Source organism: Girardinichthys multiradiatus, chromosome 3 (assembly GCF_021462225.1).
Source record: "Girardinichthys multiradiatus isolate DD_20200921_A chromosome 3, DD_fGirMul_XY1, whole genome shotgun sequence".
Taxonomy (NCBI): Eukaryota; Metazoa; Chordata; class Actinopteri; order Cyprinodontiformes; family Goodeidae; genus Girardinichthys; species Girardinichthys multiradiatus.
The window spans coordinates 13,079,739-13,097,422 of NC_061796.1; the positions used below are offsets into that span (position 1 = coordinate 13,079,739).

Sequence of the window (17,684 nt, forward strand, 5' to 3'; positions counted from 1 at the left end):
CTGCTCAGGAGCAGGGACCAAAAAAGTCGGTACCGGTACGGAAAAAACTGTAATGGAAACGCTCGCAAAGCGAGCTGAGTGGAGTCGAGTAGGGCCAAATTGAGCCAGTGGACTTGGGGCAATAGTTCCTTCCGTTGTGTCCTGGGCCGTCCCCTGGGCCTCATCCCTTTGGGGTGTGCCTGGAACACCTCCCGAGGTAGGCGTCCAGGAGGCCTCCGATACAGATGCCCAAGCCACCTCAACTGACCCCTCTCGATATGGAGGAGCAGCGTCTCTACTCCGAGCTCCTCCCAGTTGGCCGAGCTCCTCACCTTAAATAAAAATCCCAACAACTTTCCAATTTCACTAAACCAAAGTCAAAGATGTGCAGTATTCTACATTTTATGCAATGAAAACGATCTACAGCTACTGTTAAATATTAGAAAAACATCAAATGGGGACCAGCCTTGGCCATTATGGTCAATTAATATATTAATATTTTGTGGTCGCTCTGGCGTTTCTTGAGCATTTTCCAGCACTGCCACTATGTGCGGTAATATTTTGTGGCTTGCCATTCTCTCCACTACCTTGGCGAACACCTTCTCATTTCTCCTCGCCCATTCGAGCTGCCACTGAATATTGCAGTAAGAGTCATACGGCTGACCACGCAAATAGCCAATCAGTAAGCAGTCTGTTCACATCACATTTCAGCCCCAATAGGACCTGCTTCCGACCAGGTATCAAAAAAAAAAAAGCTAGTACCGGGCCGTACTTCAGCTGCCCATTAGATTATTGTCTCGAAAATTACTAACCCAACACCAATGTGTATAACTGGTATATCATATATGTATTTAATAGAGATATCCCAAGAGGGACACTGGAAAAGTGCATCCTCAATAAAAGATGATACATAAAAACAAGTATCTGAAGTACTGATCCTTCCAGAGTCTGGCAAGGCATCATTCTGTGTTAATTAAAACCAAACTCCTGGCCTGTGTAGAGTGGTTTTGTGGTTTACCCAACTTGTTTTCTGCATGCTGTATAATTTAGCTCTGCATAGAAGGGGCTGCTTTTATGTTTATTGCAAGCATAGCAAAGCTGTATAAGAAAGTAGCTAGAAGGGCCGAACTGAAGTCATATAGTTAATGACAGTTGACTAAAGTGGTAATTTTACAGCTAAAACAGTCAAGAGACTGCGTAGGAAACACTGGCAAAACGTACATTTAGAAAATGATCCTTCTTGCTAAAGACAGACTGGAACAAATTATTGAATGGGTCACATTTATTTAAAGAATCACACTTTCTGACTTTTCACAGCTACATAGATCTTTAGGTACGAAAGCCGCTTAAAAAAATAACGACAATATAAGTTATTCTACATAAAGTACACTGAGATCCCATTTAAAAATGAATAAAAAAGGCTGGTCCAATGTGTTGGAAGTATAGATAAGATTAAGGGGGAAAAAGGCATATATAGTTCATGTGCAGGAACTTATATCAACTATCCTCCCCCAAGGATTATCATTTTCCCCAAGCTTGTAAAGCCCAAATCAGGTTGGCTGGCAGCCCTCTGCCAGGGGCTTTGGCCAATACTGAGGATTAAAATCCTCCCAAGGCTATAAATACACATAGCAGACTAACGTCAGCAGCCAGCCAGCTATTGCACTCACCTCTTACAGCTGGATAGATGGCATGTGTTTTTCTCTTCTCTGCCTTTCATTTTCAATGTGTTCATCTTGTCACTTCTAAGAGTGTTTGCTCTCTTAGTGTTTCCATTTTACCCCAGCAACTTCCACTCGAGTTTGTTTCCCAGTCTTCTGACAGTCAACCACCAACACCTCCACAGAAACCCCCAAATCTTTCAATTTATTCCATTCATACTCTTGCACTTGGTAGCGCCTCCTAATTATACACAAGCTGTGAGAGGGCTTTCAGTTCGGGGTTAAAATTGCATCTGATCTGCCTCCTGCTGGATCTCTCCTTCTCTCTTTTAGCAGTATTACAGGCTTGTACACAGAGGCTGAGTACAAATATATAAATGACTACGGGTTTACTAACCATTCGGTGCAAGCAAGCGATGCAGGCAGAGATCTAAACAAGCAAATCAGGGTCTTATCAAATTTACACAAATATATTGAGGAGACTTAATGTAGTATTTCAACAGCTGATAATTTGCATGCCATAATTGCCAAAACATTTAATCAACAGCAAAGAAAAAGTAATTCCCAATAATTTAAGTCAGCATTAGGTACTATTGGATATCTTTATGTCTATTGATGGTGCATCATGTCCCAATTCAAACCTGACATGAATTTAACATAATAATTATTGTGAGGGGTTATACTGACTGTCATAGCTTCCTTGTTTTCAGTGTGATAGGATAAGAGGGATTTGTTGCACAAAAGACCACAGCCAGGCACAGAAACAATAAACTTCCACCCAGTTAGACGCCAGACTGCACTGCTGGGCCCAGAGGGCTCTATAACACGCCACTGCAAAACATAGCGGTAATGAAATAAGGTTAAAACCTCAGGCCGTTCTACATTTGGTCATCCTTAATAAAGTAAAACTAGTACACATCAAGTAAACACAAACTCAGAACATCGAAATCTGCTAAAATGTAAGGTTACACTTAGCCATGTCATGTTTATTACGCAATAAGAAATAGAAACTTGTAGGGCTGAAATGATGCATTGAATGACTCTAGGCGAAAGCAATATATATATATATATATATATATATATATATATATATTATATATAGCAATATATATAATATATATCTAGTGTAAACTCTTAGCATAACAATGGAATAGCAATTATAACTATGTTAAATGAGGATGTGTAAAAATGATCCCCTCAGATGGAACAGCCCAGTCGCTCTGAGCTACTTTCAGCACAGATTGTTTCCAAATGAGGGGAGATCAAGATCCATTTCAACAATGCTGACATGTTCATATAAAGGAACCATAAGACGGTGGGCTTTTACATTTCCAACTCAGAATATCTACAGGTCCTTCTCAAAATATTAGCATATTGTGATAAAGTTCATTATTTTCCATAATGTAATGATGAAAATTTAACATTCATATATTTTAGATTCATTGCACACTAACTGAAATATTTCAGGTCTTTTATTGTCTTAATACGGATGATTTTGGCATACAGCTCATGAAAACCCAAAATTCCTATCTCACAAAATTAACATATTTCATACGACCAATAAAAGAAAAGTGTTTTTAATACAAAAAACGTCAACCTTTAAATAATCATGTACAGTTATGCACTCAATACTTGGTTGGGAATCCTTTTGCAGAAATGACTGCGGCCTTTAGCTCATCCAGAGTGTTGGGTCTTGAGTCTCTCAACGTTCTCTTCACAATATCCCACAGATTCTCTATGGGGTTCAGGTCAGAAGAGTTGGCAGGCCAATTGAGCACAGTGATACCATGGTCAGTAAACCATTTACCAGTGGTTTTGGCACTGTGAGCAGGTGCCAGGTCGTGCTGAAAAATGAAATCTTCATCTCCATAAAGCTTTTCAGCAGATGGAAGCATGAAGTGCTCCAAAATCTCTTGATAGCTAGCTGCATTGACCCTGCCCTTGATAAAACACAGTGGACCAACACCAGCAGCTGACACGGCACCCCAGACCATCACTGACTGTGGGTACTTGACACTGGACTTCTGGCATTTTGGCATTTCCTTCTCCCCAGTCTTCCTCCAGACTCTGGCACCTTGATTTCCGAATGACATGCAGAATTTGCTTTCATCCGAAAAAAGTACTTTGGACCACTGAGCAACAGTCCAGTGCTGCTTCTCTGTAGCCCAGGTCTGGGGAATGCGGCACCTGTAGCCCATTTCCTGCACACGCCTGTGCACGGTGGCTCTGATTGTTTCTACTCCAGACTCAGTCCACTGCTTCCGCAGGTCCCCCAAGGTCTGGAATCGGCCCTTCTCCACAATCTTCCTCGGGGTCCGGTCACCTCTTCTCGTTGTGCAGCGTTTTCTGCCACACTTTTTCCTTCCCACAGACTTCCCACTGAGGTGCCTTGATACAGCACTCTGGGAACAGCCTATTCGTTCAGAAATTTCTTTCTGTGTCTTACCCTCTTGCTTGAGGGTGTCAATAGTGGCCTTCTGGACAGCAGTCAGGTCAGCAGTCTTACCCATGATTGGGGTTTTGAGTGATGAACCAGGCTGGGAGTTTTAAAGGCCTCAGGAATCTTTTGCAGGTGTTTAGAGTTAACTCGTTGATTCAGATGATTAGGTTCATAGCTCGTTTAGAGACCCTTTTAATGATATGCTAATTTTGTGAGATAGGAATTTTGGGTTTTCATGAGCTGTATGCCAAAATCATCCGTATTAAGACAATAAAAGACCTGAAATATTTCAGTTAGTGTGCAATGAATCTAAAATATATGAATGTTAAATTTTCATCATGACATTATGGAAAATAATTAACTTTATCACAATATGCTAATATTTTGAGAAGGACCAGTATGTGGTGCTTGGCTTTCAATTGATTTGGTGGAAAAGAAATACTTCATAAAGAGCATTAATATGACGAAGTATGAACAAACACATAGTTTCACTCAGGCACAACAAATGCTGACTTTTACATTATTCTTTCTCTGCCTACTTGTTCAAACCTCAGCACCTCAAACAAATGAACAAAAGTCTTTTACTTGGTGCTGCCAACATCCAGACAGCGCACCTCTAGACAAAAGTATTTCAAAACCAAGGATACTGTTTAGCTTTTTATTCAAAAGAACACTTCCTGGAAAAATTTACGATATATAAATAATAATTTACTAAACTAACCGTAGTTAGTTTACTAAACTAACATGTGCTAGCCTAGCTTAGCACATGTATACCTATTAGGTAACTGGATTAATCAAGTAATTATTCAATAGAGTACTCTATTAATTAAACAGCCAACAGCTGCAGCTCTAGCAAACTGCCTGTTTGGCAAAAGACTTCCTCAACCTGAATCCTACATCCATATTTTTGCATCTGCCATTTCATGTAACACTAAATGCAGATTTCGATGATCTACATTTTATTCTTAACATGAATGTGAAGAATGCAGGGTCTTTGAAATCTAAACTGTTTTTAAGATAGACATAATGGAGGCCAGGGTTTCACATTTACTGTTTCCATCTGTAAGAATCTGTGCAGAAGTGGAAAGCCAAAAATGTAAATGGGACTCTAAGGACAATAATCTCAATTGGACTGGAATTATTCCACTAGCCTCTCAGGAAATCAGATTACATACCTTAGGTATGCAAATTTGAATGTTTGATTATACTCTAAAACAAGTAAAGCCCTGTACAGCCTTGATCAAGAGAGAAACTGGTCAGAATGACTAAGTCCCTTCTTTGTGCCACTGAAACTTGTCTATCCAATCTTTCTTTGGAAATGTATGAAGGGTATGAGGGGGACATGCTTTTGTAATCAGTCTCAGTTTGGCAACAAAGTGTAGTGGATTATTCTTTTCCCCAAGCCTGGTAGTCATCAGTTGGCATGAGTATATTATGTTGATGGCACCACATTTTATGGAACTGACCAAATGTGGAAAATATTTTGGAGAAGCTTTATATAAATAACATCACTACATGCATAAAGAGGAGGGTATTTGAACAGATTGCATGTATACACTTTTTATATACTGAATGTTCAATAGAATTAAAATGGATTGTATGTAATTGTATCTGAATGTAGCTATATAATTAGCTAAAAGTTGCGATTTCTGATCGAAACAAATCCCTTTTTAAAAATAGTTGAACTAGTTAACTGCTTTTTCCCCCCTGCATATTGCCAATCTTTTGTTATATAAAACTGGCTCAGGTAATTGATTTTTCCATGTAATGACTCCAAATCTCCCTCACGTTCGCGCTACATGATTTCAATTGTGAAGTCTTGACTTCTACTTTGTTAGTACAAACCTCTTGCTCTTTTCCTCTGCAGCTAGTCTGTTGCCGTGCTTTGGATTAATAATGTCTTACATAACCTAATTTGAGCCCTGGCTGTCAGATGGTATCTCATATGAAACTGGAATAGTTCAATATATAGAGGAACTCACGATCAAATCAATGACGGTAAGATACCATCGGCCTGTTTAGAATAAACTTTAAAAACCTAAGACAAGCTGTTAAAATAAACACTGATATGAACACACTTACAAAAACACAACACAGTATCACTTATGGTACTTGGTAACAAAAGGAAATTTCTGTTGTGGCAGCTCTTCTAAACAAACTTGTTCTTTTAGTTATGCTGTAATAAACTAACCATGTACATTCTTATTGTGGCCTGTAGAGTCTGAGAAGCAGCTTTTAGGTTTTTGCAACCATGCAAAAAAGTTCACAGTCTAACCTCAGGATGAACTTCATATGACATCCAAGGCTAACCTTCATCTCTCTAGATTTTCCTCCACCTATTCTCTGCTCTCACCACTAATCACAATGTCATCTGCAAACATTATAGTTCATGCAGATCCCTGTCTAACCTCATCTGCCAACCTGTCCTTCAAGCAGAAAAGGGTATGACACTAAAATATGTAAATGATTTGATACATTTCAAAAATCTAACATCGAAATAGGCATCAAAGTAAAACCTGCTGACTGACCATAGTGGGGTTTAAAATAGGCACACTGGGTAAGAAGCCCTCACGCCAGTTTATCAATGTAATTAAGCTCAATTGTCAAACATTAGAAACTCAAAGCTTAATTGTTCCCCATTGCTTCTTAATGAAGATAAGATGATTTGTCATTTGAATTATAGATACTAATCTTTCTACATAAAATCCCTCTCTGGTCAGACTTGGCACGAAGCAATTAGTCCTCAAACAGTAGCAGGCAGGACAGATATTTCATGTTTTAGTGATATGGAGAATGTTATTTGCCAAGCTAGCAAATGAAGACCATAATATTTTCATAACATCCGACATTAAACAGGGAATGCTAAAAACTTCAGTTGAACTGGACCACAATTCACAGATTTCCCTTTATTCTGACATTATGGACATATGGGTTAATTATCTCCAGCAGTCTATGGGCGAGAGGCGGTGTACATCCTGGACAGGTCGCCAGTCCATTGCAAGTTTATCATCTTTTTCACATTAATTATTAAATAACGCAGTGCTGAAGCTAGCTTCAGATTGACCAGTGTGGTAAAGCGCTTTTCACTTTTTTTTTTTTTTGCTTCTGGCCAATGTTAGGAATAACCTTTATTAATATGACTCATGGCTGTTTTTCCCATTTATACCATGGTAATATAAGGTATAAGTTCTAATGTTTCCCTTTTGTTGAAATAGGATAAGAAAGCTCATAAACATACAGGGCAAGGATAAATGGCCCAAGGTTTGTCATAAATGACCTGAGGCTGGGGCACTGGGTTTGATAGGGAAGCAGCCGGTATAACTGGTTTAATTAGAAAGCTACAGCACACTTAGATTAAGGATGGACACCTGCTACTACACAATCTACCAGATAGACACCACAATGGTGATACATAGTCTACTGATAATCACTGAGGGAGGGCACATCCATTGCAGTGAAGTGCCAGATATAAAAACTGTATGTGACTTTCTATCGGGGCTCTTCGTCATCCTCTAACAGATGGCGACGGTCCGAGACGGGAGCCTCAGCGCTGATCTCTGTAATCATTCCTCTGCCTTAACTTAGATTAAAAAGAGCTAAAAGTTAGAAACTGGTTGAAGTTGTTCCCCTAAGAGTCTTTAGATAGAGTGGTCCCCATGAAGTGGAGTAATTTCTTTGTCTCCCGCACCGCTCCCATATCTGCCCTGCTTCAGCTGTGTCTTGTCTTCTTTTTGGAGCCTCTTCTTGCATATCTTCCAAATTCGTAGTTATGGATTTGGTCAGCTGGTCTCTCAACGCCTGAATCTGGCTCCCCTGCATGGCCTTGATGGCTGGCTATCTTCAACTTCTCCTGGAAGTTATGTAAACATGACGCTCAGCTCCCTCTGCCCCCTCCCTTCCCTGAGGACATCTGTGGACCTGCTCAGAACTTTGTGGCCGGTTGATGAACATTCCAATGTACCGTCAAGGACAATGGCCTCTGTGACAGTGCTTCATGGACTTACTTGCACACATTCACTTGCACACACACACACATGCTCAAGATAAACATATGCACCCCTCACACCACCTTCACCGTTCCCGGCATGATGATGTTTTGTCAACTTGTTGCTTCTTTGTGCTGAGGTTTTTTGCAATCTCAAACTGTATCTTGCTAAGGATGAAGTGTGAAATATGATTTTTTCTCTCTACTTACCTAATGTGGCCTCTTTTCTCATCTAACAAGGGCAGCGCCTGTGAGTGGACAGCAAAGCCTCAGTGACCCGTCCCCCCCTTGTCTTGTGTCATGATGTATGTCTGGATGGGTTGTACTGGAATTCTAATTTCCCCTCGGGGATCAATAAAGTATCTTTGAATTGAATTTGATCACACAAGTACCGGAGGAGCTCCGAGGCGTCTGACCGCAAGCAGGGTGCGGTAGCTCGGACACCAGTGACTCAAATTTAAAAATCCAATGTCATTAACTGTGTTCAGCAGCCATTGGTCGATAATATTATAATCCTATGTGCATATGGATACAATTCAATTCAATTCAAAAATACTTTATTAATCCCAAAGGGAAATTAAATGTTGTTATAGCTCATATTATGAAGGTTTCTTCCAAGAGCCGTTGTAGATGCTGATGGCTGTGGGCAGGAAGGATCTCCTGTAGCGCTCCGACTTACAGTAGATCTGAAGAAGCCTCTGACTGAAGACACTCTGTTGTTGTAAGACAGTCTCATGAAGAGGATGCTCAGGGTTCTCCATAATGTTCTTCATTTTATGAAGAATCCGTCTTTCCACAATGATCTCCAGAGGTTCCAGAGGAGTCCCCAGAACAGAGCCAGCCTTCTTTATCAGCTTGTTGAGCTTTTTTAAGTCCCTGGCTCTGGTGCTGCTTCCCCAGCAGATGATGGCAGAAGAGATCACACTCTTATAGACGTATAGAAGATATGCAGCATCTTGCTGCAAACACCAAAGGACCTACGCTTCCTCAAGAAGTACAGTCTGCTCTGTCCCTTCTTGTAGATGGCTTCACAGTTGCATCTCCACTCTAGTCTATTGTCCAGGTGAACACCGAGGTATTTATACTCCTCCACCACCTCTCCCATGATGGAAATTGTTTTTGACTTATTCCTGTTTCTCTTAAAATCATCTCCTTTGTTTTGGTCACGTTCAAAATGAGATGATTGTTTCCACACCATGCCACAAAGCGGTCCACCACCGTCCTGTACTCAGCTTCTTGTCCATCTCTGATCCACCCCACGACTGCAGAATCATCCAAGTTTTTCTGCAGATGACAGGAGTCTGTCTTGTACTGGAAGTCTGAGGTGTACAGAGTGAAAAGGAATGGTGAGAGTACAGTCCCCTGTGGTGCTCCTGTGCTGCTGACTACCTGGTTAGACTCACAACCCTTCAGTCTCACAAACTGTGGTCTGTTTGTCAGGTAGTCTTTGATCCAGGAGACTGTTGAGGCCTCCACCTGAGTCTTCTGGAGTTTCTGACAAAGCAGATCAGGTTTGATTGTATTAAATGCACTGGAGAAATCAAAGAACATGATCCTCACAGTGCTACTGGCTTTGTCCAGATGACAGTGGGTTTGTTGAAGCAGGTGTATGATGGCATCTTCAACTCCAACTCCACAGCGATAAGCAAACTGAAGGGGGTCCTGATGGTTTACTGTTTGCTTACTCAGGTGGGCCAACAAGAGTTTCTCTAGGACCTTCATGATGTGGGATGTCAGGGCAACAGGTCTATAGTCATTGAGGACTGATGGGTGAGTTTTATTTGGTACCGGAACAAGACAGGAGGTCTTCCACAACACCGGAACCTTCTTCTGGGCCAGGCTAAGGTTGAAGAGGTGCTGCAGAATCCCACAGAGCTGCTGTGCACAGGCCTTCAGGACTCTAGGGCTGATATGATCTGGACCTGCAGCCTTATTCCGATTCAGTCTCTCCAGTTGTCTCTTCACCTGACTTCTTGAGACACAGGTGGAAGGGGGAAGCAAAGGAAGTATCAGCATCTTCTGATATGGTTGAAGGCAAACATGTAGAAGCAGAAGGGTCTAGGGCTGAGGTGGAAGATAAAAAATGTGAGGTGTTACTGGACAGCTGTGGGTCTTGTGGGTCAAAGGAAGGTGGAATGTCTGTTTGGCTGTGAGCAGGAGAGGAGGATGCGGAGCTTGTTTCTGAACTGAACCTATTGAAGAATGTGTTCAGTTCAGTGGCTCTGTCCAGACCTCCATCGGTCTGATCATTATTCTGCTTGAAGGCTGTGATCTTCTTCATCCCTGTCCACACATCTCTGATATTGTTTTGCTGGAGCTTGTTCTCCAGCTTCCTCTTGTACAACTCCTTGCTGTCTCTTATCTTGACTTTAAGTTGCTTCTGTAAACTCCTCAATAATTCTCTGTCTCCTTCTCTGAAGGCTCTTTTTTTCTTGTTAAGCAGGTCCTTCGGGTCACTGGTGATCCAAGGTTTGTTATTGGGGAAGCATCTCACGGTTCTGGTGGGGATGATGTTAACCACACAGACGTTTATATAGTCGGTTACACACTCAGTCACGGCATTGATGTCCTCTCCATGTGGCTGGCACAGTGCGTCCCAGTCTGTAGCCTCAAAGCAACCTTGCAGAGCTTCTTCAGCTTCCTGTGACCATTTTCTCACAGTCCTTTTTATTATAGGTTGCCTCTGAACAAGGGGCTTATATTTCGAGCAGAGAAGAACAAGATTGTGATCTGATTTGCCTAGAGGAGGTCTTGCTGTAGAGATATGAGTCCTTGACATTTGCATAAAACAAATCCAATGTTTTGTTTTCTCTGGTAGAGCAGCTGACAAACTGTTGAAACGTTGGAAGTGTAGCAGAGTGAAGCATGGTTAAAATCACCAGAAATTGCCACAAAAGCATTGGGGTTTTGTGTCTGTAGCTGAGCAACAACTGAGCTGATGGCATCACATGCAGTGTCGGCAACAGCGGAAGGTGGAACGTAAACTGTTGCCAAAATAACACTGGTGAACTCTCTGGGTAAATAATATGGACGAAAACTTACTGCCAACAGTTCAATATCTGGACTGCAGAGATGACACTTCACAGTTACATGTCCTGGATTACACCATCTGTTGTTCACAAGTATTGCCAGTCCAGCTCCTTTACATTTGCCGCTCCTCTTTAAATCTCTGTCTGCTCGTATGGTTAAAAAGCCCGGTAGAGAGACACTGGAGTCGGGGATATGATCCTGCAGCCATGTCTCAGTAAAACACATGATACTGCATGCCCAGTACTCTGGCTGGGTCATTTGTAGGGCTTGGAGTTCATCCAACTTGTTTCTCACATTGCCCATCATAATCGACGGAAGAGATGGTTTGAACTTTTCCCTTCTGTCTCTCCTCTTAACTCCTGCTCTGCATCCACGGCATCTCCTTTTCAACTCATCAGGTATTAGGGGTTGTAGCTGAAGTATTATTTGAGCTTTTGAGATATTAATCAGCTGCTCCCGGTTGTAAGAAACAACCCCGTTGCCATGGCAATGCATCATAACAAATGTCCAAAAATAGGAAGTCTTAAGAAAAATCCTCCAAGCTGCACAGCATCCGACACTGAAGTGGACAGTCATCCAAAAACAATCAACTGTATCCACCACAAGAGGAATAGTTCCCAAAAAAGAATAAATCAGAATCAAAAGTAACAGAGCTACTCCAACCTGCTGCCACCTTGAGCAGTGCAATTCTAGAATCAGAAAGTGGTCTAGCTGCGTTAATGCACGGACAACACTGAATGTGTGTGTGAGCAACAAGATGGATATGCAGACACCAAAAAGATATGCTGTGGCACCGTGTGCTATTTATTTGCACCAAGTTGACTCTATTTAGCTTGAGCTGTAATTAAACCGATGGCTAGAACTTTCACACTTCTGTGAAATGTGTTAGGTGATTAAAGGCTGTTCAATTTATAGTCCGGTCCCACTGCTGTTCTCCCTCATTGATCTCTTTCAGGCGAGCAAAGGCTTCTCACAAGGGGGGGCTCTTCGTGGAATAAAACTGAATGCATGCCCTGTCTGCCAATGTCAGCAGATATTACACTGTCTGGTATCCAATTCAAGCATCTGCTGTGTATGTTTTAATTTAGATTAAAAGAGCTAAAAGTTAGAAACTGTTTGAGATTCGTTCATTTAAGAGTCAGTGTTCGATAAAGTGTGTGATTGCTTCTAGGGACCAAGGACCGGAGGAGCTCCGAGAAGTCTGACCGCTAACAGGGTGCGGTAACTCGGACACCAAAAAACAAAATACTTCTCAACCTGAATTATCCTAAATAAAGATCCTTAATTTCACAACAAATAAAATTTTAAATGATGTATGGATTCTAAACCAAATCTATACCATTGGATCTGATTTTAAACACAGAATTAAAAGGCTAGGGTGTTGAGTGGTATAGTGGTAGAGCAGACGCCCCATATAAAAATGCTGTGGTCCTTGGCACAGCATCCTGGATTCGATTCCTGACCTTGGGACCTTTGCTAATTGTCTTCCCCACTTCTCTCTCTGCCCTTTTCCTGTCTGGTGACTGTCAATGAAGGCCACTAGTGCCAAAACAATTCTTTAAGAAATTAAGTGTTCCAAAAGGCCAAAAACTGTGAAATGCCCATTTCATTTATAGCGAGTGTGTTTTATTTACTAGTGACTGAAAATCTGAAATGATTAATAAGGTAGGAAAGAAATCAAGTTGTGATGTGGTAAACCGAAACTAAAGATGGTCATCTAAATAAAAATCATTGTAAGTAACTAATGATTTCCACAAATTCAGGTTTTTATCTTTTAGATTAAGAAATAACAGAATTCCTCCAAATTCAAACTTTTCATACTAATTTTTCATTTTCCCATAGTTGTCCAGACTTGGAAAATTATTTAATCAAACTCTAGACTTTTTCATACTTTTTAAGACTGCGCAGGAACCATGGGTGGGGACATTGTGATCAGGAAAATGTTTAGATAATCCCCATTAATATATTAATGATATTCAATAATAATATAACACATGCCAAGTGTTCGTACAACCAGCCAGCTTTAAATTCAACATTAAAGTTATGATGAAATGAAACAATATTAGAACCAGCATAAAGTCAAAAGAGCAGATAAGTCATTCTCTTTTGGGCCCTGTCAGGGTCTATCCTGACATATTGGGGTCACACAGGGCATTGGTCGGGGCCAGTGCGTTCCTGGCTAATGCGACTGGGTTTGTGTGGGAAATGATTAGGCAAACAGGACCCTGAATGGGTTCCCCTTACTGGCGCCAGTGCTTTTTCAGTAGTAATCCAGTCCAAAAATCCCAAAATCAAACACCCGGCACCACAGAGCCACCAGTAAAAACACAGCAGAGCCCTGGGGGACACAAAATGAATCCCATTGTCCAAAGCTGGATCACCGAGGCCAGTTTGTTTATCAGATGTGAGCACAGAACCTGGACTGGCTAAGACTGGGAAATGATGGCATCGCAGCCTTTTCGGTGCTTGGTGGTGTGGAGTAATGCGTTCATGAGAGACTGGTAACAGAAACATTCTACTTGCTTACTGCATTTTATTTGTTTATAAAGTATTTGCACAGGGAATGCTAAGAATAATGGGGATGTCAGGACAAAGGGAACAAAGAAGCAGACTTATCCATAGCGGGGTCAAAAGATCAACATATTGACTGAATGACTTTAATATTGTGGTTCTTGTGGCTGACATTAAAGTATTTTCTCATCTGTGCCTCACAAGCCTCCACTAAAGGTCCATGGTTGAGTAAAACAGATGAGCAAACATTGGGGAACAGAATATTAACACACCCTTATGCCATTCCAGGTCAGTCTGTTTTTCCTTTATAAAAAGAAAAATCTTACAAAAACAGTATTAAGCAATTGAAAAATAACTATGGGCGAACTACTAAATTAACCAAATAGTTTAGATTATAAATACCATTTTTAATTTGAATCTTTTTAGGAATTTAATTTATTCATATTTGTCACCCTGTCCGGGGTGTACCCCGCCTCTCGCCAATGGACTGCTGGAGATGGGCACCAGCTCCCCCGCGACCCACTATGGAATAAGCGGTAGAAAATGACTGACTGACTAAAGTCAAACCCTCAAAGTCAGTGTAAGACTGTAAGAGGAAAATAAAAATGAGCTGAAAACTTAATGAAAGAGAAAAAAATGAGGTACTCACTTGTCATATTCTGCATTATCCCGATCACAGCGCGCATCCTTGTGCTTCTGCCAGTCCTTCCCATGCTTACAGGTGGTGAGGAGGACCACATCCTGTGAGTTATGTACATGGTATAAAGCATTCCTTGTGTCTGACCCTATTCCAGTCAGGTATCTCTTCCCCTTAAAAACAAGCATGTACTTCCTGTAAGGGGGGATTGTATTATGCCTCAAATAGCCCCTTTCCCCACCTGTCCTGGGGTGGTCTTTTGAAAAAAGAGGAATAGAAACATCAAATTTAGGCCTGAAGTTTTCCGTACTTATGCTGGCCTTCGCCAACATGGCAAAGCCAATGTCAAAGCCGAGGTCTTCTGTGTAATCTGGCCATGTGCCGGAATATAAATTGAAGATTATGTGGTTTTTGCCTTCATTCCAAAGAGGAAGGCTTTGGATTTTTGCCTTCAGGTTGTGCACATATTGAGGTGAAAGCTGGTCCCGATCCAGAGTGTCCAAACTCAGGACAAACAGGCAGGCTTGACCTGGGTCTGGTGTGTAAAATCTGGAGCCTTCGATAGAGGTCAAAATTTTCTGATAGCTCTCTGATATCTTTTCTCCTTTCTGCTGCGGATACACATAAACCGTAAATCCATTTCTCTCACACAGGGAAAAGTCAAAACAGGACTCCATCCTGCAGCGCTTTCCAGTGTATAGGAATGAGTTGGTGTCCCGCTTTTGCCTAGGAGATATGTGTTCATTGAGATCATCGCTCCGATCCTTTTCCAAGGTGCTGAAAGATTGCAGGTATCCCTGAAAGCGACGCCACCGCACCCCGGGGTGATAACCGGAGAGGCCGCCGTCATCACGCCGGCTGGGACCCCGCCTGGACAGCGGAACTTGTATACCCCCGAAACAAAACAGCAGAATGAGACAGGCCCCGGCGGAGAACAGAATTAAGTATCGTTTTTTGGCCTGCATGTGTCCAACGATCTGAAATAAGGTGTGAGTCTATAAATCCAAGAAGTTCCGAAGTTTCGGTCTCACCACCTCCTGTGGGAGCGCTCCGCCATCTTCCCCCGGGCTGCAAGCTTTCGTCTCCCTCCTTCTGCTTCAGATGCCTTTCACAAGTCCGGGAGCTGATCCAACGCATGTGGGCGATTTTTAATGTCCATCAACCTCCTCTCCTCGTCAGTTGTGATGATGCTGATTAACTGACAATAGCTTTTCCTAAACTACCGGACAACCGGATGGACTCAGATCTGGGTATCATCAGTCCCACTATAGTTTTCTTTGTGTAACGCCACCTTTACTGAGCCAAAAGGGTTGTTTTGCCACAAACTACAGTGTCTCTCTAATCCGGACATTAACTAACAATATGAAGGACATACCTGTGTTAAAGCAGCAGAGTGAGCTAGACCTGTTGCCTAGACAGTTAACTATTGTCTCTCCCACAGTCTTATGGGTTCGCCAGAGATTATAAAGCAAGCTGGTAGAGGAGCTCTGAAACATTCAATAATGCCACATGAGTCTACGCCAGTTTGGTCATGTACTGCCGCTAAAGCCGGTTACATCATTTTAACAGGTAAACCGACACAATACCTTTCTACCCACGTTCGCTAGCTTGTTAGCAAGCTACATAACTAGCTTGTGTCTGAAAACAGTTCCAGTTAGCCTGTTAGCTAAGCGCTCGCATTAAATATCTCATACGCTGGCTGTAAGAAAAGGCAGCAAAACAACTCTGTCTCCTTCCTCAAAATACGTCTTTACGTTAGCGAAAACGTACATTTTGCCTCGAAAGCGGCGAACTAAAATCTACCTTGTTTTTCCAGTCATGTAAAGTGTCCAAGTGGTGGCTTTTACACTCACAAATAGGAGTGCGGCGAAGGAGATGAGCCAAACAGCTCACCCGGCTGGGCCGTCCCACCACTATGACCAGCAGCGCCATGAGCTTGGCGCACGGAGCCTCACGATTGGGTGCCGTCACATCCGAGGTGGGCGGGGCTTCCGCCACGCTCCTTCACTTCCAAACACTCACAGATACAGCTCCAGAAAAAAGAATATCATCAAAAAGTTATTTGTTTCAGTGATTCAGTTCAAAAATCAAAGTAATATAACATATAGGTTAACTATGCACAAAAAATATATTTTAAATGTTTTCTATTTGATGCAACTTATAAAGAGGTTTAATAAACAAAAGTTATGTTATGGCCATCTTATGGCCTACATAATCAAGATTTCTGATTTCAACACCATCGTCCCAGCTCTGCTCCAGGAGAAGCTCTCCCAGCTGAGTGTGCCCGACTCCACCTGCAGGTGATCGGACTCATCTCTGATGGTGACAAGTCCGCGTACAGATGGGAGGTGGACCATCTGTTGGACTGGTGCAGCCAGAACAACCTTGAGCTCAACACTCTAAAGACAGTGGAGATGGTTGTGGACTTCAGGCAGAACCCAGCCCCATCTGCCCCCATCAACCTCTGTGACTCCACAATTGACACTGGAATCTTTCCGCTTCATGGGAACCATCATCTCCCAGGATCTCAAGTGGGAGCCAAACATCAGCTCCCTCATCAAGAAAGCCCAGCAGAGGATGTTCTTCCTGCGGCAGCTGAAGAAATTCAACCTGCCAAAGACTATGATGGTGCACTTCTACACAGCCATCATTGAGTCCATCCTCACTTCCTCCATCACCATCTGGTACGCCGCTGCTACAGCCAAGGATAAGGGCAGGCTGCAGCGTGTCATTCGGTCTGCTGAGAAGGTGATTGGCTGCAGTCTACTGTCGCTCCAGGAACTGTACACCTCCAGGACCCTGAAGCGGGCAGGGAAGATTCTGGCTGATCCCTCCCACCCCGGTCACAGACTCTTTGAGACTCTCCCCTCTGGCAGGAGGTTGCGGTCCATCCGGACCAAAACCTCACGCCACAAGAACAGTTTTTTCCCATCTGCCATCAGCCTTGTTAACAAAGCCCGGAAACCACCCTGACACTCTCCCTTTCCCCCACACCCCCCCACCCCCCTTTTTTTGCTGACAGGACACTTGTAACCTGAACTCTATGCGTTACATTAACGTTCAGCTTGGACTCCTGCTTTACTTGCACTGCCATACTTGCACAATGATCACCTGCACTGTTGTATTGCTCTTGCATCTTATACTGCTCTACATTTACTCTCACTCACTTAAAACTGTGCACATATATTTATATTATATTGTAGATATGTTTATACTGTTTAATTTGTATTGTATTGCACCGACTACGCCAAAACAAATTCCTTGTATGTCCAAAAACGTACTTGGCAATAAAGCTTTTCTGATTCTGATTCTGATTTTAGTTTGGAATTGAATTACTGAAAAAAAACGTAGCATTTTGATGTAAGTCTACTTTATTGAGCTGTAGTTGTACATTCATAAGGTCATGCTACAAAATTTTAGGAGGAGATCTTACTTTCACCC

At 42.2% G+C, this 17,684-nt stretch overlaps 1 protein-coding gene across 1 annotated transcript in view; it reads right to left on the minus strand.

Annotated features, from left to right (window-relative positions):
- The window catches only part of LOC124865747 (exostosin-1a-like), a 54,893-nt gene extending 38,731 nt beyond the window's left edge, over window positions 1–16,162 (minus strand). The window contains exon 1 of the mRNA XM_047361118.1: window positions 14,256–16,162. Within this exon, the coding sequence (XP_047217074.1) occupies window positions 14,256–15,208 (953 nt within the window). The 5' untranslated portion in view covers window positions 15,209–16,162. The remainder of the gene's footprint in view (window positions 1–14,255) is intronic.
- Between the last annotated feature and the right edge of the window lie 1,522 nt (window positions 16,163–17,684).